At 54.7% G+C, this 27503-nt stretch overlaps 1 protein-coding gene across 2 annotated transcripts; it reads right to left on the bottom strand.

The window, feature by feature from the left end:
• Window positions 1–7946: 7946 nt before the first annotated feature.
• On the bottom strand, window positions 7947–26016 carry IL17REL (interleukin 17 receptor E like). 2 transcript variants are annotated; one of them, XM_030815150.1, is made up of 15 exons: window positions 25902–26016; window positions 22353–22433; window positions 21655–21682; window positions 14146–14295; window positions 13832–13941; window positions 13556–13670; window positions 12902–13041; window positions 12612–12683; window positions 12472–12526; window positions 11533–11705; window positions 11421–11465; window positions 11087–11144; window positions 10737–10833; window positions 10412–10492; window positions 7947–10277 (listed from the first exon to the last, which is right to left on the bottom strand). In XM_030815150.1, the coding sequence occupies exons 4-15, from the start codon at window positions 14252–14254 to the stop codon at window positions 10184–10186; spliced, it is 1149 nt and encodes a 382-aa protein (XP_030671010.1). In that variant the 5' UTR covers window positions 14255–14295; window positions 21655–21682; window positions 22353–22433; window positions 25902–26016; the 3' UTR covers window positions 7947–10183. The 2 variants fall into 2 exon arrangements, with proteins under 2 accessions (XP_030671010.1, XP_030671009.1); XM_030815149.1 differs by lacking the exon at window positions 22353–22433 and adding an exon at window positions 13270–13314 and having other exon boundaries at window positions 10092–10277; window positions 10737–10900; window positions 25902–26003.
• Window positions 26017–27503: the final 1487 nt, after the last annotated feature.

Here is a 27503-nt window from a genome sequence, read left to right as displayed (position 1 = left end):
AGAGAGAGAAAGAGACAGAAAGAAAGGAAAGAAAGAGAGAGAGAGAAAGAAAGGAAAGAAAGAGAGAGAGAGAAAAAGAGAAAGAAAGAAAGACAAAACATTGCCAAATCCAGTATTTTCTCCTGTCTTTTCTTCCAAAAGTTTTGTAGTTTTAGCTCTTAAGTTTAATCTTTAATCCATTTGGAGTTACTTTTTGAATATGGGGTAAGGTCAGGGTCCAAGTTTATTCTTTTGCATGTGATTAACATTTTCTCTGCACCATTTGTTGAAGACACTGTCCTTTCCCCCACTGAATGGCCTTTTCCCCCTGTTGGGAATCAGTTGCTCATATGTGAGAGTTTAACTCTTAATTCTATTCCGTGTCTATCCTTATGCCAGTACTATACAATTTTGATTACTATAGCTTTGTAGTAAGTTTTGAAATCAGGAAGTCTGAATCCAACTTTGCTGTTTTTCAGGATTATTTTGGCCATTCAGGTCCCTTGAGATTCCAGGTGAATTTTAGGATAGATTTTTCTATTTCTGCAAAAAACACCATTGGGATTTTGACAGGGATTACACCAAGTCTGTAGGCTACTTTGGGTAGTATTGCCACTTGAGCAGTATCAAGTCTTCCAATCCATGAACAGGGATGTCTTTCCATTTATTTAGGTCTTATTTAATTTCCTTCAGATGTATTTTGCAGTGTACAAGTTTTTTAGTGTACAAGCCTTCCATATTTTTAGTTAATTCTTAAGTATTTTGCCTTTTTGGTGCCATTGTAAATGGAATTGTTTTCTTAGTTTCCTTTTGGGATCGTTCCTTGATAGTGTATACGGATGCAACTAATTGTTGTGTACTGGTTTTGTGCGCCTTGCAACTTTGTCCGGTTTGTTAGCTCTAAAAGTGTTTTTCTTTGTGGATTCTTTAAGATTTTCTGCATATAAGATCATGTCACCTACAAATAGAGATAATTTTAATTCTTTTCTAATTTGAACGCTTGTTTGTTTATTTAATTGCTCTGGCTAAAATATTCAGTACTATGTTAGATAGAAGTGTTGAAAGTGGGGATCTTCGTCTTGTTCCTGATCTTAGGGGGAAAGTTTTCAGCCCTTCACCATTGAATATAATGTTAGCTGTGGCCTTTTCATATATGGGCTTTATCATGTTGAGAAAGTTCCCTTCTATTCCTAGTTTATTGAGCATTTATATAATGAAAGAGCGTTGGATTTTGTGAAGTGCTTTTTCTGCATCAATTGAGGAAATTGTGTGGTTTTTTTTCTCTTCATTCTATAAATGTGTTGAATCATATTGATTTCTGCATGTTCAACCACCCTTGCATTCCTGGAATAAATCCCACTTGGTCATGGCGTATGATCCGTTTAATACACTGTTGAATTCAGTTTGCTAGTATTTTGTTGAGAATTTTTGCATCTATGTTCATGAGAGATATTGGTCCATAATTTTATTTCTTGTAGTGCCATTCTGGCTTTAATATTTGGGTAGTGCTGGCCTTACAAAATGAGTTAGGAAGTGTTTCTTCCTCCTCAATTTTTTGGAATAGTTTGAGAATTCTACTTTAATTTTACTTTAAATGTTTGGTATAGTTCACCAGTGAAGCTCTCGACTCCTGAGCTTCACGTTGTTGCAAGGTTTTTGATTATTGATTTGATCTCTTTGTTATAGGTCTGTTTAGATTTTGTATTTCTTCTTGAGTCAGTTTTGGTAGTATGTGTGCATTTAAGAATTTGTTCATTTCATTTAGGCTATCCAATTTGTTGCTTATAGCATTCTTTTATAATCCTTTCTATTTCTGTAAAATCAGTAGTAATGTTTCCAGTTCATTTGTGATCTTAGTAATTTTAGTCTTGTTTTATTCCTTGTCAATCTAGCTAAGAGTTTGTCAGTTTTGTTGATATTTTCATTGTACTAATTTTGCTTTTGTTGATATTCTCTATTTTTTATTCTCTATGTCATTATATGTCATTAATCACACATGCACACACTATATATATATGCGTGTGTATATATATATATGTGTGTGTGTATATATATATTTTTTGTGTTTTTTTTGAGACAGGGTCTTGCTCTGTCATCCAGGCTGGAGTGCAACAGCATGATCATAGCTCACTGTAACTTCAAACTCCTGGGCTCAGCCAATCGTTCTGCCCCAGCCTCCTGAATAGCTAGGACTACAGGCACATGCCACCATGCCTAGCTAATTTTTTAATTCTAATTTTTGGTGGAAACAATATCTTGCTATGCTGCTCAGGGTGTTCTCAAACTCCTGGCCTCAAGTGATCCTCCCACCTCAGCCTCTCAAAGTGCTGGGATTATGGCATGAGCCACCGCACTCAGCCCACACTAATCTTTATTATTCTCTTCTTCCTGCTAGAGTTGGGTTATTTTAGTTCTTTTTTTTAGTTCCTTAATGTGGCCTGTATTGAAAGATGTAAAGAGATATATTTCTTTTTGACATTTAAGAAAATCTCTATTAGATCACTGGCTGACTGCAGAGGTAATGAAATAAACTTCAATGCCTACTCATAAGAAGGGATACAGACTTTGCAAACATGGTTTGGAAAAGTCACTAAACATATTGCCGGGCACCGTGGCTCACGCCTGTAATCCCAGCACTTTGGGAGGCTGAGGCAGGTTTATCACCTGTGGTCCAGAGTTCGAGACCAGCCTGGCCAGTGTGACAAAACCCCATTTCTACTAAAAATACAAAAATATTAGCCTGGCGTGGTGGCAGGAGCCTGTAGTCCCAGCTAGTTGGGAGGCTGAGGCAGGAGAATTGCTTGAACCCAGGAGGTGGAGGTTGCAGTGAGCTGAGACTGCACCACTGCACTCTAGCCTGGGTGACAGAGTGAGACTCTGTCTTCCAAAAAAAAAAAAAAAAAGATAATTGGCCAGGCGCAGTGGCTCACACCTGTAATCCTAGCAGTTTGGGAGGCTGAGGCAGGTGGATCACTTGAGGTCAGGAGTTTGAAACCAGCCTGGCCAACATGGTGAAACCCTGTCTCTATTAAAAATACAAAAATATTAGCCGGGCATGGTGGTGGGTGCCTGTAATCCCATCTACTTGGGAGGTTGAGGCAGGATAATTGCTTGAAACCAGGAGGTGGAAATTGAAGTGAGCTGAGATTGGGTCACTGCAGTCCAGCCTGGACAACAGAGTGAGATTCCATCTCAAAAAGAAAAAAAAAAAAAAAAAAGACAATTGTAGCCCTCAACAGCAATTTTTGAGGAGGAAGAATCTGATTTTCAGAGTTAACCACATTTATATAGCTTGGATATTTGTCCTCCAAATCTCATGTGGAAATTGGATCCCCATTGGAGGTGGGGCCTGGTGGGAGGTATCTGAGTCATGGGGGTGAACGCCTTGTGAATGGTTTAGTACTGTCCTCACGGTAGAGTGAGTTCTCCCTCTAGTAGCTCCTCTGAGATCTGCTTGCTAAAAAGACCCTGGCACCTCACTCCTCGTTTTTGTGTGTCTCTCACCATGTGATGTGCCACCTCCCCTTCACCTTCTGCCATGAGTAAAAGCAGCCTGAGGCTCTTGCCAGAAGCAGATGCTGGTGCCATGCTTCCTGTACAGCCTGCAGAACCAGGAGCAAGACAGAGCCTCTATAAATTACCCAGCCTGAGGTGCTCCTTTAGCAACACAAGTGGACTCAGACACACATTATAATACTTGAAATGTCCAGTTCCAACACAAAATTATACAGCATACAAAGAAACAGGAAAGTATGACCCATTCACAAGAAAAAAAAAAAAAGGTAATTTTATAGAAGTCATTTCTGAAGCTGTCCAGACATTGGAAGTGCTAGACAAAAATGTTAAATCAACTATCTTAAAAATATTCAATAAGCAGGCTGGGCGCGGTGGCTCACACCTGTAATTCCAGTATTTTGGGAGGCCGAGGAGGGCAGATCACCTGAGGTCAGGAGTTCGAGATCAGCCTGGCCAACATAGAGAAACCTTGTCTCTACCAAAAATGCAAAAATTAGCTGGATGTGGTAGCTCATACCTGTAATCCCAGGTACTCAGGAGGCTGAGGCAGGAGAATCACTTGAACCTGGGAGGCAGAGGTTGCAGCGACCTGAGATTACACTACTGCACTCCAGCCTGGGTGACAGAGCGAGACTCCGTCTCTCTCTCTCTCTCTCTCTCTCTCTATATATATATATATATATATATATGTGTGTGTGTGTGTGTGTGTGTGTGTGTATTTATATTCAATAAGCTAAAGGGAAATATGGACATGGAGCTAAAGAAAGTTAGAAGAACAAGGTGTGAACCAAGAGGCAATCTCAATAAGATACATAAATTACAATAGGGAACCAAGTGGACAATATGGAGCTGAAAAGCAAAATAGCAGAAATGAAGAATTCGGCTGGGCACGGTGGCTCACACCTGTAATGCCAGCACTTTGAGATGTTGACCCCAGGAATTCAAGACCAGCCTGGGCAACATAGTGAGACCTTGTCTTTACAAAAAAAAACTTTTTTTTTAATTAGCCAGGCGTGGCGGTGCATGCCTATAGTCCCAGCTACTTGGGAAGCTGAGGTGGGAAGATTGCTTGAGCCCAGGAAGCCAAGGCTGCAGTGAGTCACATTCATGCCACTGCACTGCAGCCTGGGCAACATAGTGAGACTGTCTCGAAAAAGAAAAGAAAGAAGTGAAGAGTTCACTTGAGAGGTTCAATGTCAGATTTGTGCACATAGAAGAAAGGATCAGGGAACCTGAAGACAAGGCGATTGGAATTATCCACTCTGAAGAGCAGAAAGAAAAAAGATGCAGAAAAATGGAATAACCCGAGGGACCTGGGACACCATCAAGTGTAGCAATATACACATCATGGAAGTCCCGAAAGGAGAGGAGAAACAGAAAAGGGAAGAAACATTACTTGAAGGAATAGTATCCCCAAACTCCCCAAATTTGATGAAATAGATGAATCTACATATCCTAGAATCTCAACAAACTGCAAGCCAGATAAACTCAGAGATCCACAGTGACAAACACTTGTCAAACCGTCAAAAAAACAACGACAAAGAAAGCAGCAAGAGAGAAGCAACTGGTCTCATACAAAGGAGCCTCAATAAGATTTTTAGCAGATTTCTCATTAGAAGCCTTGGAGACCAGAGGGCAGTGGTAAGTAAAGGTAACTACACAGGAAAATAGGAAATGAAGGATTATGATAGTTTTGGTTTGTAACTCCTGTTTTTTTCTATATGATTCAAAAGACCAACTCATAAAACAGTAATTATAAATCTGTTAATGGACATACAATATATAAAGATGTATCTGTGACTACCAAATACCTGAGACAAGTATCCATCAATTCAGGAAGTTTATTTTGCCAAGATTGAGGACACAAGCCCATGACACAGCCTCAGGAGGTGCTGACATGTGTCCAAGGTGGTCCGGGCACAGCTTGGTTTTATACATTATAAGGAGACATGAGACATCAATCAATATATGTAAGAAGTACATTGGTTCTGTCTGGAAAAGTGAGACAATTCAAATTGGAGAGGGGGCTTGTGGGTCATAGATAAGAGACAGACCGTTGCATTCTTTTGAGTTTCTGATTAGCCTTTCCAAAGGAAGAAATCAGATATGCATTTATCTCAGTGAGCAGACGGATGACTTTGAGTTCTGTCTATCCTTTGTCCACAAAGAATTTTTCCGCAAATTTGCGGACACAAATTTGTCCACAAGGAGCTGAGGCCAAAACGTTGGTCTCTTTTATTCACACTTCTGTGCCAGGACACCCTGATGGCCTCACCTTCTGCACTTCTCCCCACCTGCCTGCCCTCCACAAGCTGACTCTCGCTGCTCTTCCGTGAGGCAGTCAGGGACCCTGTTAGAGCCCGGCAATGCAAAGGCCCTGCCTCTGCAGTCTCTGTTCACACATTACCTTGTCTGAGCCTCCCAGGGACCACCCTATTTTTGAAATTTTATATTTTATTTATCTATTGAAATAGGGTCTTGCTCTGTCACCCAGGCTGGAGTGCAGTGGTGCAATCATGGCTCACTGCAGCCTCAACCTCCCAGGCTCAAACAATCCTCCTGCCTTGGCCTCCCAAAGTGCTGGGATTACAGGTGTGCAACACCGTGCCTGGCCCCACCCTATTTTATTTCATTTTAATTTTTAGTTTATTATTTTTGAGATGGTGTCTCGTTCAGTCACCCAGGATGGAGTGCAGTGGCATGATCTCGGCTCACTGCAACCTCTGCCTTCTGGGTTCAAGCAATTCTCCTGCCTCAGCCTCCTGAGTAGCTGGGATTACAGGCGCCCACCAAAATGCCTGGTTAATTTTTGTATTTTTAGTAGAGATGGGGTTTCCCCATGTTGGCCAGGTGGTCTCAAACTCCTGACCTTAAGTAATCCACCTGCCTCGGTCTCCCAAAGTGCTGGGATTACAGGCGGGAGCCACCGTGCCCAGCCCCACCCTATTTTAGATTGCAGCTCTTCACACTCCCAATTGCTCTCCCAGCTTCATTCTTCACCCCACACTGGCACCAGCCACGCCCCCTCGCTTACTTATGTCACTTGGCTCTGGTTGTTTCTCGCATGCAAAGGTCAGCCCCATGATCCCAGTTTGCCTGGGACTGTCCTGGTGTCAGCACTGACATTCTGACCCAAGACCCTCCTTAGTGCCAGGCAGCCCCAGACTTGGTCCCCCAGCTGCAGGGCCCGGGATCTTTGCCAGTGTTGTTTGTTCCCTGTGCTGGGTCGGTGCCCAGGGCCCAGGGCCTGCTCAGCTGTGTGTGATGAGTGAATGAGGCCGGCGGGCGTCCAAGGCTCACCCGTGTTACACTGTGACCCAGATGTGAGCAGGGCGGTGCGCCCCAGTGCAGGTGCTCCTGCCCGCCCCTACCGCACCCCCCTTTCTGGGGCCCGGGGTCCTCAGCACTTTTCTCCTGGCAGGTGTGGGGGTGGGTTTCCAGCGGTGGTGGTGGAGGGAGGGCAGGGACCCTGGCCAAGGAGGCGGTGGGTGCACTGGGCTGTGGGCGCTCCGTGTTGGGTGCTGGGGCGGCTGATCCGGCTTAGCATCAGCACTAAGAGCCACTGCCGCCTGGTGGCAGCACACGTGTGTCCTCCAGCAGGTGCCTCCCTTGTCTGGGACAGTAGGACGGCTGAGATCTGAACCCAGCCTCTTAAGCGTCCCCAAAGACGCAGGTTCCCCCATCTGCGGAAGGCTTGAGGGAGCCCACACTCGTCAGGCAGGAGCTCAGCTCTGTGACCCTGCTCTGGCCAATCCTCCTCAGCCCCACCTCCACGGCAGCCAGGATTCCTGGAGTAACCCTGGGTCAGAGCAGGGGTCTTTGTGCACCACAGGGAGCACCCCGGGCTGGTCCAGGAGGCAGGAGCAGGAACCTGGGGCGGGGGCTGCCCTGCTGAGCCGGGACACTTGTTTTCTGGCTGGGGGTGGACGGGGTCTCCAGAGGAGACATGGAGAGAGCAGAGTGGCAGCTTGTGCTGTGCCCCCCACCCCCACTGTGCCCCTGACCTCCCCCAGGCTAGGGAGGGGCACCTGGGCGAGTGGCAGCCTGCATCCCCCCATGCCCCTGATCTCCAGGTTAGGGAGGGGCACCCTCTCCATGCCCCCCCACTGGCCTCCCTGCCCCTGGTGCCCAAACCCAGCTTCTTAAGCCCGTTACCTGGCCTGACCTCCGCATCCCCAGGGTGTCTCCACCACTGCTCCTTTATGGGGACACTTGGAAGGGGATGTCTGGTCACACCATGTGACACTGACCTTAGCTGACCCCAAATCCACTCCCAGAGACCCTGGCCCTCCCCTGAGTCCCAAGGTGCTCCCTGCCCCCCACACGCCCATGGGGGTGCGGCCTCCCACGCCTTTGGGGTGCTCTCGGGTGCAGCCTGGTGGGGATGGTTCCATAACGCCCACGGTCCAGACTTGTCCCTGATGCCGTCACCATCCAGCCAGGCCCAAGCTCCATTTTAACAGCTACCCCCGGACCAGCGTTTACTGAGTGGAGGGGACTTACTCACTCTGCAGCCCCCTCTCCAGTCTGTGGGGCATAGCAGCCTCTGTTGCAGGAGGGAAAAGAAGGCCCAGCTGCCCACAGCCAGCGGGAAGAGGGCAGCCTGGGCCCAGACTGCAGTGGGAGTGCATCTGCAGATGGGGTGCAACCACCGCTGGGACAGGCCGGGCATGTGGTCCTGCACAGCACTCAGGTGAGACGATGTCCAGGCTCCAGAGGGTGGCTCAGCGGGGAAGCTGGGGAGCCTATGTGACCCACATGAGAGGTCTTCAAGGGCCGACCCCATGGCCCACTGCACAGGCCACCGCTGGACACCCCTGGCTGGGGCCTGGATGTGTCACTTGGGATGTCTGAGAACCACACATCCCCAGCAGGTGGCCCCCAGGCAGGTGGCCTCTGAGACCACAGGAAATGACTGACCGTTGCTGGGTGAGTGGGGCTGGGATCTGGGGAAGCTGAAACCCTCTGGAGGTGTCCGAGTGGGGCGGGTGCCCCAGTGAAGCTCAGCACCCAAGGATGCACAGACAGGAGAGGTGGACTCCAGCCAGTGTGGGGTGCCCTGGGTAGAAACTGGGGTGATCCTTGACCACCTCGGGCCTGGTCAGCTACAGGAAGGTTGCACCCTGCACCCCAGAGCACTGGGGAAGCTCCGGGCAGCTGCCAGGGCCTTGTCTTCAGGGCCAGGGACAGTGGCCATGATCATGAATTGTCTGAGAGGGAGGCTGGGGTCCAGCACCTGGGCCATCCGGGGAAGGGGTAGCCCACCCAGGTCCTGCTGTTCCCAGGGCACTCAGGACAGGGCTGAAGGTCTTTTATGTGACCCAGAGGCCCTGAGGGCCCCATGGAGCTGTAGCCTCAGGAGAGCCAGCAGGTGCCTGGGCCCCACGGTCAGGTGAGAACACCTCGCACTCTGAGGGGGGCCTGGCTCAGCTGTCCGAGGCTGTGCCTTTGCCTCCTGCCCCCCAGCAATGTGTCCCTGACACCTACTTGTTGGTGAGGAGATTCCTGGCCTCAGGCTGCCGTCTCATGGGGGTGGGTGCAGGTGGAGAGAGATGTAGGGGTGGTACTGGCTGGGGCACCCCCTCCCAGCCCTGCCCCCACTGTGTGAGGCTGAGACATGTGAGGGAAGGGGAGGGGGCTGCCCAGTCCCGGGGGGCCAGTGGCTGTGGACAGCAGCCTCCCATCTGCAGGGAGGCTCAGCAGACAAGTGAAGGAGGAGCCCACCCTGGCCCCAAGAGCAGTGTGTGTGACCTCCAGATCCCCCCACCTGAGCCAGGCCCAGTCCTCCTGCTGCCTCCAGGCCTGTCCCTGGGGCCGTGGACTTGCCCAGCATAGCATGGGCACTCCACAGTGGCAGGTGCCAGCCCCAGGGACACCTGACCAGCAGGTGGCCACCGCCCCTTTAGTCTGTGATCTGCTGGAGGTGACCTTTGCTGGGGAGGGGGACCTAGGCTTGGCCAAAAAGTCTTGCTGGGAGAAGGGGGAGCTGAAGGTCTGCGGGTCCTGCCACGGCCCTGGGCATGTCCTGTGGGCAGCAGGCTGTAGGCTGCCCTGAAATGGCTGTGGCTCAGCTGAGCTGAGGAGACATTCCAGAGACCCCTGCCTGGCCCACTGGTGCTCCCTGGAAAGGGTCCCCAGAGGCCCTGGGTGGCCGGCTGTCCTATCCACCCCCTCCCGCCCCTCCCACCTCTGTGGCTCTTGCGGTTCACCCCACCCGAAGCTAGGCAAGCTCTTGAGCTCACAGGGAGGGGTGCAGGTGGGAGTGCTAGCTGTGACCCTTCCTGGACTCCAAGGCAGAGCCACGCTCCTGACCACACCCAGGCCACACGTGCTTAGTTCTGTCCTGATGTACCCTGGGTCCTGGGAGCTTGGGCCTCGGTGGCTGGTGGGCAAAGGGACATCCCAAGTCACTGGCGGTTGGAACCAGAACTCTGATCAGGAAAGGCGGACCCCCAGGGAGGAGGAGGCAAGGCCAATGACAGAGTGAGACCAGGGAGGGCGTGCGGGAGGCCCAGCGGTGTGTGGTGGAGGGAAATTCGAGGCTGGAGGGCAGTGGTGGGCCCAGGCCTGGGTTTGGCGCAGAAGCCTGACCTGACTCAGGGCCGGATGGTCTCCCCGTTTCCCCCACCCAGTCTCCTGTTCAGTGCACGCCATGCCCAGGCTGCTGTGGGAGGCCTGGGTCTAGTCCTCAGCCTCTTGCGGCCCCTAAGAGCTGGGCACCCACTGGAGCGGAGGTTGCAGAGCTGCTGGGGAACGGAGAAGTATACATCGGTCCTCCAGCCCTGCAGGCATAAGGCAGCTCCGTCAACACGGCCTCCTGCTTCCCCCAGGGGATGGGGGATGGGAAGGAGGGGTGTGAACTGAGGTCCTGCAGTGGAGGAGATGGGTAGGGGCTGGGCACAGCAGCGACACCCACCTGGATGCAGACGCCTGGGGCACAGACCTCCTCCTTGGGAAGGTCCAGGAAGGCAAAGGCAAGGGCGGCTGCTGGGTCACACTGGGTGGGGGAGGGCAGGTCATAGGCAATAGGAGGAAGGGCGGATCAGGCTAAACACTGTGCTTCTCCCACATCCTCTCAGCACCCACAAAGCAGGGCTGGCCCCCCATCCCTCCCTGCCAGGTAGGCTAGACCCTGGGTGGGCTCAGGGCCCGGGTGGGACAGAGACCACCACAGGGAAGTGATGGGGTCCTGCCACCACCCCCCCACCTCCCCAGGATGGAGCCCCACTCTCTCGGCTCACTGAGGCTGAAGGGAGCGGGCTGGCCTGGAGTGTGCGTTGGCAGGCAGGGAGCTGTGACTTCCTCCTGTGACACAGGTGCACCTGGAAGTGGGCGGGGCTGGACGAGAAGAAGGTGGCCCGGAGGTGGCCCTTTGTGGGCGAAGGCTGGATGGTCATTTTCCAGGCTGTGGGGAGTGAAGGGTGAGACCCCCATCTGGCCTCCCTTCCTTCCCCAGCGGGCCTGGCGCCTGCCCACTGTACCTCCCCCACACTGGCTTGACACTGTTATCCCACCTCCCTGACCAACACAGAGTGACGTAAAGGATGTTCTGTGCTGCGTCCACGCTGTGCAGGCCCCACGGAGAACTTACTTGGGAAGCGACGCTGTTCGAAAGGGCACCGCACCCAGGACCCCCAACTGGTGGAGAACTGCAAAGTGGGGTGAGGGGTGCAGGAGGGTGGAGTGTGTGCGGGGCAGGGACAGGGGCAGGGACAGGGACAGGCTGGGTCAGCTTCAGGGTGATCTGGGCTCAGTTCCCCTCCTTAGGCCCTTAGCTCACCCACTGTCAGACCAGGAGGGGGCTCTGAGGGACGGCTGGGAGGCTGGGCTCCAGGGCTGGGCAAGGGCCCCTGCTCCATTCCCTACCCTGATGCCCCCTGGCCCCTCCCAAAATAGGGCACTGGCAGGCTGTGGCAGCCCCTCACCTTCAGGCAGAGCTGGGGCTGGGTGTCCACCAGCGGGTACTGCACCTGAGGAGGGCTCGGGTCAGGCTGTGGCATCCATGCCCACCCCCATCCCTGCCGAGCAGGCACTCACTCTGCGATGCACCAGCTGGCTGGATCGCTGCAGCTTACGGCAGCCGGCTCCGGGCCCTGGGCGCCAGCACAGGCTCACATGGCCACTCACAGGGCAGGCGGGCTCCCAGCTCAGTGTCTGGCTCCCCGGGTGGTAGTAGACCGTGTCCCACAGCACCTCCAGTGCCTCAGTGTCTGCAGGAACCCTCCCCGAAACACAGGTCAGCTGGGCCCTACCCTGGCTGCCAGGCCCGTGAGGTCTAGCACCCACTCAAGTGACCACTGGGCCAGGGTCCAGAACACTCCTCCTGTGGGTCTCTGAGCCCTGGCCCAAGTCTGTGCACGTGTGTGCATGGGTGCGTGTGCATGTGTGTGGATATGCATGTGCCTGGGTGCATGCGCCTATGTATATGCCTGCCTGCGCATGGGTGTGTGTCATGGGTACGGGTGTGCGTGAGTGTGCCTGCCTGTGCATGGGTGTGTGTACCTGTGTATGTGTGTATGTGCACGGATGTGTGTCCATGGGTGTGGGTGTGCATATCCATGGGTGTGCCTGCCTGCGCATGGGTGTGCGTATGTGTGTGCATGTGTATGGGCGTGTATGTTCATGGGTGTCTGTGCATGTGTGTGTGTGTGTGCAGCGTCGCTGAGCAGAACCGAGAGCAGGGCATCTCTCTTGTGCCCCTCAGACAGCCCCTCTTGACAGCCTTGGTTTTCCCAGGTGAGCTGGCCCACGTGTGCACACATGTACATTGCACACACACAAACACACGCATACACACACTTGTGCACATCCACATCTGTGCGCAGGTTCCCTTGGTGACAGGCCCTTCCGAGCAGGCTCAGGGATTTAGGCTGGGCCTGCCCCTTATCTCATCCCCCCACGTCAGTCCTCATGGTGGAGTCAGGCTGGCGGCAGCCATTCCCACCCTTCCGCCCGTTGGCATCGCAGGACACTTGCCGTTTTCAAAGGGGCAGATCTGGATCCTCACCGCGTCAGGGGTCGCAGACCAGCCCTGTGGGAGGGGCTGGGGTCAGCGCAGCCCACCCATCCCTGTGCTCCCCCGACCCGCCCCAAGTCCAGGCGACACCTCCACCGACCTCCAGGCACAAGCACGGCAGCTCCTGGCTGTAGGGCAGGGAGACGGCCTGGGAGACGCTGTTGGCGGTCACCTGCAACCCAGAAAGGGCGGCTGAGGGGCCGCGCGGGAGGGCGGGTGTGGTCTGGGGTGGGCGGGACCTGGGCCGAACGGGGCGGGAGCGGGGACGGGAGGTGGGTGGGGCCTAGGCCTGACCGGGGGCGGGGCGCGGAGGTGGGCGGGGCCTAAGGCTGACGGGGCGCGGGCGCGGAGGTGGGCGGGGCCTAAGGCTGACGGGGCGCGGGCGCTCACTTGCACAGGGGCACCGGCGTCCTCGCAGGTGAACCGCTTGAGGCAGAGCCGCACGTAGTAGTCGGGGCTCCCGGAGGCCCTGGGCACCTGCACCAGAATCGCCTTGCGCCTCCGGTCCACCCAGTAGCTGAGCTTCCCCGCTGCAGGAGGCGGCAAGTCGGGGCCGCGCTGGGACCAGCGGTCACCGACGCGGGGCTCTGTCTGTCCCGAGAGCCACGACGTGGTGGCTCCTGCTTGGTTCAGACGTTTGGGAGTCGCCCACCCGAGGGCCCCTCAGGATTTCCCAAATGGGGCAGAAGACCCCGGGGAGAGGAAGCCTGTCGCAGCGTCTGGGGGTCTTCGCAGGGGCGTCGAAGGAGGGAACTCACCAAGGCAGTCGGGCACACTCCTCGCCACGTCCTCCTCTCCGCAGTCTGCAAAGCGCAGAGGCAATGGCGGGGTGCGGGCTGCCCTGCCCTCAGGGGCCATCCTCCTCCACCTGCCCCTGCCCCCCCCACGCGCTGTGCCGCTGCCATGCGACCTTGAATTAAGGCAAAGGCCTTGCGGGGATCTGTCCAGTGTGAGGGCCAGGCCCCTGCCCTGGGCAAGTCCCACCCCAAGCCAGGCCCTGGAGGCTGAACGGCAGCTGTGCTCAGGGGGCCCTGGGGACCCTACCTTCCACGAGGTGCCTCTGGTCCAGCTGGACCCCGCAGAAATGAGGGATGGTCCTCAGGGTGACGTAGAGGTGCTGGGCCACACTCACCGCAAAGCAGCCAAAGTGCACCTGGAGCTGAGCAGGTGCAGGTGTGAGCTGCGTGGACTCAGAGGCACTGCCCACCCTACCCGGCCAGCTCCACCTGCATGGCTGGAGCTTAGAGCCAGGGATGGCGCCCAGGAGGAGTGGCGCCCAGTCTTCGGGACTTGGGTGGCAGAGCCCTGCCTTGGCCTCACCTGCTGCCCCACCTGCTGCTGGTGGGAGGCCCTGGCCACCCACACGCTCTGACACTGCGTCTCCTGGGTGTCCAGGCTGATGGCACAGGCCTCCAGGCCCCGCAGGCGCTCTGGGTGGAGGAAGGACCCAGCGGGGTGTGTCAGAGCTCTGGACGGGGTCGTGGGACCCTGTTCCTCTGCCTTCTCTCTGTGAAGTGCGGTTAGCAGCGACCCCCTCCCTCACCAGGCCACCCAGGGTTTGATGGGAGTAAAAGGCACCTGGGCCCACTGCCGGATCTGCGAGTGTTACTTCCACCCTCGAGGCCACCTCTCACCATGCAGGTTGATGGAGGCGCGTACACGCAGGAGCATCGAGCAGCCGTCAGGGGGGACACACTGCATGGCAGTGGAGGACGTCAGGGCCTCCAGGACTGACCTGGACATGGACACGGGGCGTGGCCGGCAGAAGCTGTTAAAAATGTTCCCTGGGGGGTGGAGAAAGAGTGTGAGGCCTCGAGTTCCCTGGTGCTTGGAAAGGCTTTGTGGATGGTTCTGTGAAGGGGGAGAGAGCCCTGGGGCTGCAAAGTCTTTGCCAGGGGTTCTTTACTATCTTGCCCCAAGCCAACTGGGGAGCAAGCCCCCTGGCATGTGGTGAGCCCCCCCGGAGACACACTCCGAAATGTTTGTGGGACCCCAGGAGTGGGCCCGGATCAGGGGGGCAGGCTGCACACCAGTCTGCATCAGAGCAGCGGAAGCTGCTGCCCCACCTGGCCAGCAAGGGGGCAGGAAGCCCACCACGACTTGCTGGCAAGCTCCGTCACCCCTGCTCAAAGACGAACAGCAGAAAGGCCAACGAGGGCTTGCTGGGACACCTGGGAGGTGACCCCAAGGTTGCTGCAGCCCAGGCCTCTGTCCACAGGGAAGTGGCCGCATCCTCACAGGCAGGACTTGCCCCCAGGGCCTTTTGCTCTGAGACCAAACGCCATTCAGGGCAGCCTCACCAGACCTGGGTAGTGTGGAGCTGGGTATTATTTTGGGCACCGGGGGCTGAGCAATTTTGCTGCCTTTGCTCAGCCAGGTTTGCAGGTGGGACTCCGAGCAGAACTTCACATGAGCCACAGAGCCTGGCAAGCCAGCCGTTCCACAGGAGGACTGCCACCCTCTTTATAGAAGGCATGGCCACTGAGGCATGGGACCCACATACTGTTGGTGAGACAGTGCAGCTGCTGCTCAGCGGAGCCCACACTGAACACAGTACCCTGCTGAGGCAGGAGAGTAAGGAATGAGGGTAACCGGGGGCGAAGGGATAAGCAAAAGAACAGCAGGTGCAGCCAGTTCCAGGCAAGATTAGGCAGCACACAGGCCACAGCCTCCCTCCTGTGATAATGAGACTCCACTTCAGCCTCTGATTGGTTGCAGGCCTATCCTCCACAGGGTGTAACCCACTGGAAACCCCCAAAGGGCAGCTAGGAGTGTTACCAAATTCTTTTAGCTTTGTGAAAACTCTGGGGGGCACTGCATTCGGGGCCCTTGGCTGCTTGCTTGAGCCTGCTCCCACTCTGTGGAGTGCTCCTTCGCTTCAGTAAATCTGTGCCCTCCTTACTCCATTCTTTTTTGTTGCTATACTTGTGTGTTTTGTTTAACACGGCAAGAACCTAGACAACTGACAGTTGAGAGCTTCCATCCAGTAACTCCGTGCCTCAAAGGGGCAATGGGAATGAAGTCCGAACATGCTATGGGTAAGAAATCCAACCCTTTTTTTTTTTTTTTTTTGAGACAGAGTCCCACTCTGACGCCCAGGCTGGAGCACAGTGGAGTGATCTCGGCTCACTGCAACCTCCACCTCCCAGGTTCAAGCAATTCTCCTGCCTCAGCCTCCCGAGTAGTTGGGATTACAGGCACGCACCACCACGCCTGGCTAATTTTTGTATTTTTAATAGAGACAGGGTTTCACCATGCTGGCCAGGCTGGTCTCAAACTCCTGATCTCAGGTGATCCGCCCACCTCAGCCTCCCAAAGTGCTGGGATAACAGGTGTGAGCCACCGCGCCCAGCCAGAAATCCAACTCTTACAAATTCCCACTGTAGTCCGGATGGACTCACAGGGATCTGATTTACCCTCCTGCCTGAGACAGCTGGGAAACCAAGGCAAAATCCATGAGCAATGGTTTCAAGACAGTGGGCGTGAGGAAGTGAGGGACGGTGAGACCTGGGAGACAGGAAACAGTCACAGTGAGGTCTGGGAATGCGCCACTGTCTGGGGAGTGTTCTCAGGCAGTGGTGGGGGTGGATCCCAAGTGGAGCGTGGCACACTCCCTGAGAGGAGGAACTGGGATGGAGGGGTCTGGGCAGCCGGACCAATTATGAGAGGGGAGAGGATGACACAGAGAGAGCTCTGGGGAATATCCACTTTGCTAATACTCAGTGGAGTATTCATGAACACATGCATGTGAGGGAACGACCAGAGGCGGAGAAAGAACCACCCAAGAGAATTTGAGGGAATGGGCTGGGCAGGGCTCACGCATGTAATCCCAGCAATTTGGGAGGCCGAGGTGGGCGGATCACCCAAGATCAGGAGTTTGAGACCAGCCTGGCCAACATGGGGAAACCCTGTCTCTACTAAAAATACAAAAATTAGCCAGGTGTGGTGGCTCACGCCCATAATCCCAGCTACTCAGGAGGCTGAGGCAGGAGAATCGCTTGAACCCAGGAGGTGGAGGTTGCAGTGAGCCAAGATCGCGCCATTGCACTCCAGCCTGGGTGACAGAGAGAGACTCCATCTCAAAAAAAAAAAAAAAAAAAAAGGCCAGGCATGGTGGCTCACACCTGTATTCCCAGCACTTTGAGAGGCCACCACACCCAACTGACAAAATTTTAAAAACCACTTATGATCATCTCAATAGTCACAGAAAAATTTTTTGACGAAGTTCACCATCCATTCCTGATTAAAAAAAAAAAAAATCTCAGCAAACAAGGAATGAAATTTCCTCAAATTGATAAAGACGATCTGTGAAAAATCTATATGTAACATCACATTTCATAGTGAAAGAATAGATTATTTTCCACCCCTCATAAAAAGCAAGACAAGGATCCCTGCTCTTCTCACTTCCACTCAATACTGCAGGGGGGACCCTGCTCCACACAACTAGGCAGGAAAAGAAATAGGCTTCTCGTGTGGAAATGGAGAAGTTGTGTACCTTTGTAGATGACATGATTGTAGAAAACGCTAGTATCTACAAAAAAGGCACTGAAACTAATAAGTTTAGCAAAGTGGCAGAATACAAGATCAATATACAAAAATCCACTATTTCTTTTTTGTTTGTTTTTGTTTTTTTGGGTTTTTTTGAGACGGAGCCTCACTCTGTCGCCCAGGCTGGAGTGCAGTGGTATGATCTCTGCTCACTGCAACCTCTGCTTCCTGGGTTCAAGCGATTCTCGTGTCTCAGCCTCCCAAGTAGCTAGGACTACAGGTGTGTACCACCACACCTGACTAATTTTTTAATTTGTAGTGGAGACGGAGTTTTGCCATGTTGGCCAGGCTGGTCTTGAACTCCTGACCTCAAGTGATCCACCTGCCTCAGCCTCCCAAACACTGTATTTCTATATGCTAGCAAAGAATAATTACAAATTGAAAATTTAAAAATAAAATAAAGCTGGATGGTTTGGGGATAAAAAGCCAGGCTGTGCTAGGGAGTGGGGAGGGGAGTGAGGGGAGCTTTGCTCCCAAGGCTGGTGTCTCCTTCCCTTGGATCATCATCCCCGGGGCTTGGTATGCAGCAATGTTCAGAGAAATGACTGTGCCTTAGAACTCGGTGTGTGTGTTGTCATCCATATGTGTGAGGCCAACAACTCCCCTTTAATCCTAGCACTTTGGGAGGCCGAGGAGGGCAGATCACCAGAGGTCAGGGGTTCGAGACCAGCCTGGCCAACATGGCGAAACTCTGTCTCTACTAAAAATACAAAAATTTGCCAGGTGTGGTGGTACATACCTGTAGTCCTAGCTACTCGGGAGGCTGAGGTAGGAGAGGAAGGGAGGCAGAGGTTGCAGTGAGCAGAGATCATGCCACTGCACTCCAGCCTGGGTGACACAGCAAGACTCCATCTCAAAAAAAAAAAAAAAAAAAAGACAACCTCCTTTATGCAAGAAATGAGAAATCTGCATCTTTTGACCCTTTCTAGAAAAAAGACAAAGACAACCAAGAAAGGAATCAAAACCAGAAAGTAAAAAAAAAAAAAAAAAAAAAAAAATGGTGAAGCCACGGAGGAGAAGGACTCATGGTGAGCACGGAAAATGAGGACATATACAGAGTTAGCAAAACGGGCGCAGGAGGAGAAGCTGCTCATTGTGGAATAAAATGTATAAAAATAAGCACAGGCTCTTGTCCCAACTAAGCTGACAAAATGAAGAGGAGGCTGTGTAGAAGGAAGGGTGAGTAAAGCAGAAACACACAAGATGAGTGTGGTACAAAACAGAATTCATTGTTACTGTGTGGAAAAAACTGTGAAACTACAATTCATCATAAACGCTTAGAAATAAATATGTTTTGCCTTATTCAAAATAAGGCATAAAAATAATATTCACAAAGTCTTGCTGAAAGGACGCCTGACAGATGTGCTTGCTTCAGGAAAGAGAAGGGAACTCAGCAGGAACAAGTGGGTTACAGAAAGGAGCAGCGAGCACAGGGAATGGGAAAACACGATGGGGAACTGGGAATTCAAGCTGGTGTTGACAGAGCAGGAGGCTGAGGACCACTCTGTGTGTTTAAAAACACCTGGGCCGGGCATGGTGGCTCACTTCTGTAATCCCAGCACTTCGGGAGGTCGAGGCGGGTGGATCACTCCAGGTCAGGAGTTCGAGACCAGCCTGGCCAACATGGTGAAACCCCGTCTCTACTAAAAATACAATGCTTAGCTGGGCATGGTGGTGCTGGGCGCCTATAATTCCAGCTACTCGAGAGGCTAAGGCAGGAGAATCCCTTGAACGTGGGAGGCGGAGGTTGCAGTGAGCCGAGATTGCGCCACTGTACTCCAGCCTGGGCAACAAAGTGAGACCTTGTCCCCCCACCCCCCAAAAAATAAATAAATAAAATAAAATATACCAAAAATAAAAATAAAAACACGCTGGGACTACACTTCCCTCATATGGGAGACCAGGCCATTTGCACCAACTCAGCTGCTGAAGAGTACTAATTAGGCTGGAGAAAAAAACATATGTTTTTTAAAAACCTTCCTAGAAACGTAGGAGAACTGCGAAAATAATCAGGATGGGGGCGCTGAGGAAAGCAGGGCGTAGGAGGTTGCTTTACAGGGGCGGGGGATGGAGGGAGCGTTTCCAACCCAGCGGGAGCTGAGGGCTTTGAGGGGAGGCCCCAGCACATGCTGAGGAAGAACTTCCCCACGTTGAGCTGGGCCCTAACCTGGGTTAGCCAGAACTGGACCGACCCTCTCCCCAAAGCCCAGGCACTGTTCCAGAGTCGCTGAGTGGAGGAGCAGGGAGAGAAAGCTCCCCCAAAAACCCGTAACCCAGTACAGATTCGCAGCCCAGGCTGGCCCCGACAGTCAGACACTGCTCCTGGCACCACCCAGGAGCAACAGGAATCCAGCTTCCAGGAGGCCCTCCGTCCTAGGACTTTGAGCCGCTGAAGGTAAACAAGCACACCAGGAAGCAGAGAGCCCGGAGTGACGCTGCGGAGAGGGTGGGCCCACGGCGTCCTCCAGCAACAAGCCACAGGCCAAGCAGGCGAAAAAGCAGGCTTGAAAATACAGGCAGCAGGAAAGGCTGTGATAAGGGACCAGGCACACTTGAGAGAAATGGAATTCCTAGAAACAAAACCACCGCGACAGAATTAAAATATAACGGGTGATTTTTAAGAGCAGATTGGGGCCAGGCGTGGTGGCTCAGGCCTGTAATCCCAGCACTTTGGGAGGCCGAGGTAGGCGGATCACAAGGTCAAGAGATCGAGACCAGCCTGGCCAACATGGTGAAACTCCGTCTCTACTAAAAATACAAAAAAAATTAGCCACGCGTGGCGGCACATGCCTGTAATCCCAGCTACTCAGGAGGCTGAGGCAGGTGAATTGCTTGAACTCGGGAGGTGGAGGTTGCAGTGAGCCGAGATTTTACCACTGCACTTCAGCCTGGGCGAAAGAGTGAGACTGTCTCAAAAAAAAAAAGGGGGGGGGGTTGTTAAACTAAAAAACCTGTATGACAATTTTCATAGATGCAGAAATTTTTCGTAAAATTCAATACCTATTCATGATAAAAGAGTGTTTAGCAAACTAGGAAAAGAAAGGCACCTCTTTGTCTAGATCAGGGACATCTAGTGCAAACATCCAATAAACTTAATACTGAGCAGTAAACCTTTGGAATCATTACCATTAATATCAGGACTCAGACAGGAATTCCCTCATTCAACATTGCCCTGGAGATCTGAGCCAATTCCACAAGATCCGCCCCCTCCATCCAACGCATAGGTTTACAAGCTGTCATTAACTGCAGAATATGTGACCATCTATTTAAAAAAAGGAGACTCGATAGGAAATCTATTAGAAATACTAAAGAGGTTTATTATTTATTTATTTATGTTTTTATGAGGCAGAGTCTCACTCCATTGCCCAGGCTGGAGTGCAGTGGCGCAATCTCGGCTCACTACAACCTCTGCCTCCTGGGTTCAAGTGATTCTCTTGCCTCAGCCTCCCAGGTAGCTGGGATTACAGGCATGTGCCACCACACCCTGCTAATTTTTTTTTTTTTTTATTCTTAGTAGAGATGGGGTTTCACCATGTTGTCCAGGCTGATCTCGAACTCCTGACCTCAGGTGATCCACCCGCCTCAGCCTCCCAAAGTGCTGGGATTACAGGTGTGAGCCACCGCGTCGGCCATGCTTTGCATTTGTTGTTTGTTTGTTAATATAGTCCGCTTTGTGAATTTGCATGTCATCCTTGAGCAGGGGCCAGACTGATCTAATCTCCTCCCTTAAGCTTAGAGGTCCTTGAGGTGAAGAAACATTTAATTAAAGTCTAGCCATCTATTTTTCTGTTAAATTCAAGTAAAAATAAAATAAACGACATAAGGTAATTTCATTTCTATAAAATAATTTTTATCTGTTTATCCTGCAAATATCTGTATATTTGGCTACACAAATGTCTAGAACAGGCCAGGCATGGTGGCTCAAGCCCACAATCCCAGCACTTTGGGAGGCCAAGGCAGGAGGATCGCTTGATCCCAGGAGTTTGAGAACAGCCTGGGTTTGGTTGACCAACCAGAGATAGGAAGACTTCAGGTCTATTCTTATAAAAATCAAAAATAAGAAAAAAAAAAAAAACCCAAAATGCCTAGAGCAATGTTTGTCTCCGTAAATACTGTTTATTTCTACATGGAGGCTTTTCACTGAGCTTTAACTTTCTTCCTCATGGCGTCTGCATCACTCAGAGTCCTTTTATAAATAGACACGCTGTTTACAAAGACAATCAAGGTAGTCGTTAAAGGCCCAGTAGGAATCACTTTACACAGGGAAAAAGCTTTGCTAGCGGAGACGGGGTTTTCCACCTGCTGCTTCTGGGCAGCCGGTTTGGAACGCAACGAGGCATTGTGTGTTAAGTGGAGACGTGGGACTCTCTCTGGCAGGCCCGCCTCTGGCCAGGAGCCAGGGTGGCCTTTCCTGGGTGTGGCCAGGGTCCCACACACATCGGTGAGTGATGGCGGTTTGCCCTGCCCAGAAGGGAACCTCAGCTGCTGGGGACACTGCAGGACAGACCTGCCTCCCACAGTGGACAAAGCGGCCCTGGTGGCCTGGGGTGGGGAGTCCAGGCCCTGAGCATCCCCCGGGGCTGAGATGTACTCACGGTTCTTGTGGCTCCTGCAGGCAAAGCCCTGGGGACAGAACAGTGAGAGGGGTGAGCGGTTGAGGGCACCCCCTCCCCAGCCCATCCTGCTCCTGCCCTGTCCCTCACTCCCGGGGGTCCTGGGCTGCCCTGAATCCTGGCTCCTCCTCCGTGTCAGGGGCCTGGCCCAAGGCTGGCATGCGGCGGTCACTTAGTAAACAGTGTAGTCTGAATCCCTCCGGACCCTCAGGCTCCAGCTCCCCCACCCACTTGTGTGTTTAAGTGGACACTAGCAGAGCACCCACTATGCGCCAGGCTTGCTTAGGAGAGCACCCACTATGCACCAGGCTTGCTTAGGAGAGGACCCACTATGCACCAGGCTTGCTTAGGAGAGCACCCACTATGCGCCAGGCTTGCTTAGGAGAGCACCCACTATGCGCCAGGCTTGCTTAGGAGAGCACCCACTATGCGCCAGGCTTGCTTAGGAGAGCACCCACTATGCGCCAGGCTTGCTTAGGAGAGCACCCACTATGCGCCAGGCTTGCTTAGGAGAGCACCCACTATGCGCCAGGCTTGCTTAGGAGAGGACCCACTATGCGCCAGGCTTGCTTAGGAGAGCACCCACTATGCGCCAGGCTTGCTTAGGAGAGCACCCACTACGCGCCAGGCTTGCTTAGGTGCTGGGATTCATGAACAGAGGAAAACTGAACCATTCCTGCCTCTCCAGGAGCTCACATTCCGAGAAGGGGGAGACAGAACGATCCGAAACCTGGGAAATCAGCAACTTATATTTTATGTAACTAAAATAAAGAGGTGGGAAAATAACAGAGGGGTCAAGAGGCGCAAGAGGGGTCTGGATAGTGTGGGGGGTGCAGGTTATAAATCTAAGGGGTGCTTGGGGGGCCTCATAGAGGTCAATTTCATGGGCCTGGAAGGAGGTGAGGCTGAGTTGGTGGTGGGGGGCGGGGGCGTGCAGTGCAGTGAACAGGCCCTGGATGGTCCAGGTCCAAGCTGCATTCCTGATTTATGATCATCCCCAGCCCAGCCTGACCAAGGGCGCCCAAAGAGGGTCATGAGGACTTGTGGCCAGGCTCCCACAGGGCAGAAGGGTCCTGTGGGACAGGCTGCTCGCAGACAGCCTGTGGGTGAGGCAGGAGGCGCCAGGCACCCCAGCACCAACGGCATGGGAGCTGAGGTCGGGGAGCACAGGGTGGCACTGGCACCCTCAGAGCAGGGCAGGACCTCCAGAGTCCAGGCCCCCTGGGGGCGGCCACTGAGCTGGGGAGTTGGACTGTGCAGCCCGTGGTCCACACAGCTGCTCCATTCTTGAAAAGAGCTGACCCTCTATGGACCAGCGAGGAAGCCCAGGCTGTCGCGGGGGGAGTGGGGGTGAGAGGAGCTCAAGATGGAGACCTGGACTTCTGCTCCTGGCCCAGGTGGGAACATGGAAAAATAAAAGTCGGGCCCACTTCTGTTCCTTGAATTGTAGAGCGGGCGTTACCAGTGGCTACACCTCTTTCTAAATATTTTCTATTTTGAATATATTTAGATTTACAGAGAGTTTACCCAGGATCCCCTCATCTCAACAGTTTCCGGTGCATTTGCAAAACCTGGGGAGCCACATGGGTGGCGGCAGCTAGTGACACTCAGTCTAGTGTGGAATCGGTGGCAGCTAGTGACACTCAGTCTAGTGTGGAATCGGTGGCAGTTAGTGACACTCAGTCTAGTGTGGAATCGGCAGCAGTTAGTGACACTCAGTTGAGTGTGGACTTATGTGCTCTTGATGAAAGGTTTTCTGTTTTATGAGGTCAGCCCAGGATCCCACCCTGCAGATGGCCTCTGAGGCTTCGTTTTTACTCTGCTGTTTCCATCTCTTTGCCGGCCACCCCAGTAACTACCCACAGACTGCCGTGCCTGGCCACAAAACCCACTACCCATGGGCGGGGTACACGCTGGACCCAGCGTCCTGACGGAAGCCTCGGCCCCTGTTGGGGAGCAGGGCCTCGAGCGAGGGGCTGGTGGAGCTGACCCCAGGCTGCTGAGGGCTCTGCCCAGGCAAAAGGGGCCGGACTCATGTGGGGCAGCCACTGGGGAACGTGATCCGGGCAGGCCAGACCAACCCCGGCACAAAGGGAGCCGCGGAGGCAGCGCGGGGAGGCCCACTGAGGCCGCCTGTGCGGAACTGCAGGGGGGCAGTGGCGTGGGTCCCCGGGTCTCCCTCCCTCCCACCAGGTGCCTTGAAGCCCCTCTGGGCGCCCACTGTGGCCTGGACTCCCCGCATCCAACTTCCGGAGAGAAAGAATCCCCGCTAGGGGCTCGGAGGCCGCGGTGGGATGGAGATGCGAAGGGCGCCCGCTCTTTCTCCTGACTCCCTGGCCTGCGAAGCCCACCCAGGGCTGGCCCCGTGGCCCGAGTGTCTGAGGCTGCAGGAGAGGCCGCTGTCGGGGCGCAGAACGTCGCGCGGTTCTGCCCCGCCCCTCCCCTCCCCCACGGGGCACGGGGAGCGTGACCTGGGCGCACTGGGGGGAAGGTGGGGGGAGCGGGGGCGGGGAGGGCTGAGCCTGGGCCCTGGGCGCCTCCCCCACACGGGGTTTTCCGTCGTGCTTCTCGGGGCTTCCCAGCGGCCGGCGTCAGGGGGTCTGTAGGGAACCCCCAGGGCGGCTGCTCGCGGCCCCACCCCGCCCAAGCTCCCCTGCATGCGGCCCAGCCTCCCACTGTCACCCGCACGGGTCCCTCCAGGGCGCGGCTTTAGCCCCAGCCTCCCCACCCTGACTTCCCCACTGCGGGCAGGGGCTCCCGTGCCCCCTCGCAACCACCTCCCTGTGCAAGGCTGCCCAGGCAGCGCCCCTACACCCACCTCCAGCTTCCCGCTCCTCTTGTCACCCCTTGACCCCTCCTGCTCAACCCTCCCCACCCCATCTTCCATGAGACCCTTCCTCAGCCCCGCCAAACCCCTCCTCTCCTCTCCCCTCCAGCACTTCCCCTCCTTCCTGGCCTCTTCCACCAGCCTCAGCCCCTGCCCTTGCCCCTGCCCCTTTCCTTGGAGTACTGAGGGCTCAGTCTTGGTCCCCACCCACTCCCCAGGATCACCTGCCCGTCCCAGCGTGGACAGCGCCATCACCCCTCGGACCGGGAGGCTGCCTGCACACCCTGCAGCCGCCTCAGCAAAGCTTTCCAACTTGCATTTCAAGGCTGCCTCCCCCCAGGTCTCCCAACTCAGAGACCATTTCCTCCCAGAGGCAAAAGTCGATTCTGAGGTCTCATCTCTCCCTTCTCCTTCCCACTCCTAGCCAGGATCCCCAGGCCTGCCCCATCCCTGTTTTCCGTCTCCACTGCAGGGTGGCATCCGGTGGACACCCCTCCCACCTGAACCTGCCCGTCTCCCCTGCTCCCACCGGTTCCCACGCATCCCAGCCTGCTTTCTTCCTTGTTCCACGAATGCCCTGTGGATCTGGGCCTGGCCATGGCACCCAGCACTCCAGCCCTTGCTGCTCCCCTCCCTGAGCTGAGCCCTCTGCTGGACCCGTCTCAGGCCTTGTGGAGCTGCTGGATGTCCCGCAAGTGTCCCCTGAGGTGACCAGGCCACTGCCCTAAAGACACATCTTGCTCACTGCTGTCCCCATGCCAGAACGGTGCACCCAGCAGGTCCTCAGTGAGTCCTCCCTTTCCGGGACACCTTCCGTGCTCTTTTCATGCCTGTGTCCCCACTGTGCCTCGGCCAGCCTTGGGCACCGGGGCCCCTTCCTGGGACGCTGGGTACACTTCTTGCTGCAGGTGCTGATGAAGCGCCCTCTCCTGTAAGGCTGAGTCAGTGGGCCCTGCAGCGAGAGCCCTCCACCCCAACCCAGGTACCTCCACTGCCAACATCTCACTCTCAGCACGTTTCCCAAGTGTTTCCTTGGCAGGTGTCTACACAAGCCCAGGTGTTGCGGGTTCCCGATGGCTCAGAGCAGCTGCGGGGAGTGGGGTGGGAGCCCTGGATGGGCTTGTGGGCTGCCGTAGATTCTAACACAGCTTCCTTGGAGATCACAGGTGGGTCCGAGGTGGGCTCACCCTGCCTTGAGCTTCCAGCAAACACTTCCCGGAGCAGCTCGGCAGGGTCAGGCCAGGTCTCCCATCCTTCTTTCACCTGCGCTGCCCCCGGCTCCCCAGGGCCCTGCAACCCCTCACCTGTTGATGTACTGAGAGCGTCAGGCCAGACCCACCTGAGGAGAAACCAGGGCCTTATCTGCCACAGTGGAGGGGCCTAGGAGGAGGCAGGAGCTTACCTGAGAACAGGAGAGGCCACATTCTGTAATCCGGGGGATGGCCAGGCTCTGGAAAGTGCCCCAGGTCAGGCCCAAGAACGCGAGGGCTTGCCCAGCCAGCATCTGGCTGTGCAGTGACAGCTCCCACTGGTAAGCGTGGATGTGAGTGGGGCAAGTTTGCAGGATGCCCTGTGGCAGCGGCTCCAGGCTGACCCTGCAGCTCCAGCCCCAAAGACAAACAGAGGAGTGGAGGCTGCTTCTCACAGCGGGAGCGAGCGAGACACTCCCCCTCCCGGCAAAACAGGGCTCGCTTCACAGACAGCAGCCCAGAGATTTTCTACCGCCTGGGGCCAGAAGACTGTGGCCAGACACTTGTGGAATTCCTAAGTTTCCAAAGGAAGCATCCAGAAACCTTGGGGCCTTTGGGGTCCGAGGACACCCTAATGGGGTTCCCCACAGGGCGGCCACTGGTGCAGAGATGGCTCCAGGCCGGTGGGATAGGCTGCCGCCTGCCTGCACCTCCCTCAGGCATGCATGAGGCCAGGAGGGTAGACAAGGGCCCTGGAAAGCTGGCTGGGCTGGCAGAGGGGGGGGAATCTGTCCTGGGCACTCACACCCCAGAGCCCCTGGCTTCAGCCCCAGCCCCTAAGGGAGAGCCCTCTCCTAAGACCTGAGACTCCACCCAAGTCCCTGGCCTCCACCTCCTCTCAAGATGTGAAAGGCCACCTCCCCTGTGCGGTCCTCACTCTGAGGCCACCCCACTCCAGAGGGCAGCCCTCGGGGCTGGGAAGTCTGGGGCCCAGCTTCTGCTCAGGGAGCTGTTCTGTGTCATCTTCTTATTTGGAGCATCAAATGCATAGGAAAGTTTCTGGGTAGAAGCTTTACTGCTTCCCATTTGCCTCCAGCCAGGGCAGGGGGTTGGAGAGAACCAGGGTGTAGTTCTGGGCTCCTCCTGGCTCCTCCCTTCCTGGACAGGCACAGAGGCTTCTGCACCTGCCTCGGGTTCTGGGAGGGCACTGCCCCATGTGTCTGTGTGTGGGGGGGGGGATGGAGGGAGTTAATATCTGGGGAGCCTGGGAGTGTCTAGCTGGGGTGTTCTGCCTGGAATACCCACAGGACTCCCCAAGTGTGGAGGGCAGCACCACCCCCAGGCTGGGAGAGGCTGTGGGCCTCACACTGTGGGCTCGGGTAGTCAGGAGGGAGCTTGGGAAACAAGCTCTGGGGTTCAGTCCCAGGGGAGGGAAGGCAGCAGGGGCCTGCTGTGAGCGTGAAGTCCTCCCTCCCTCCCGCCACCCCGCACTGCCCACCTCCCTGCCTCCTGGGCCAGCACCTCGACCCTGCCCCTGCCTGGCCTAGAGCCCTCCATGAGCTGGAACTTATGCAGTCACTGCTGGGCAGAGTAGATGGGGCTGAGCCAGCCCCCTGCAGCAGCATGCCTGTGGCCACAGCGCCCTGGAAAGAGTGGCTAGTGCCAGCCTCCCTGCCACGGAGTGGTCAGCAGCAGGCAGGCACGTTTGGGGGTGGCCCAGGACGGGCCACTGTCATCCCCCATCCCAGGCCGGCTGAGCTGTAAGACAGATACTCCAGCTGGGCCTCGCCCCTCAGCCTGGCCTCCAGCCCTCC

Source organism: Nomascus leucogenys, chromosome 7b (assembly GCF_006542625.1).
Source record: "Nomascus leucogenys isolate Asia chromosome 7b, Asia_NLE_v1, whole genome shotgun sequence".
In the NCBI taxonomy this organism is placed as follows: domain Eukaryota; kingdom Metazoa; phylum Chordata; class Mammalia; order Primates; family Hylobatidae; genus Nomascus; species Nomascus leucogenys.
The sequence above is the reverse complement of the archived record's forward strand: the minus strand, read 5'-3'. Positions and strand labels throughout refer to the sequence as shown.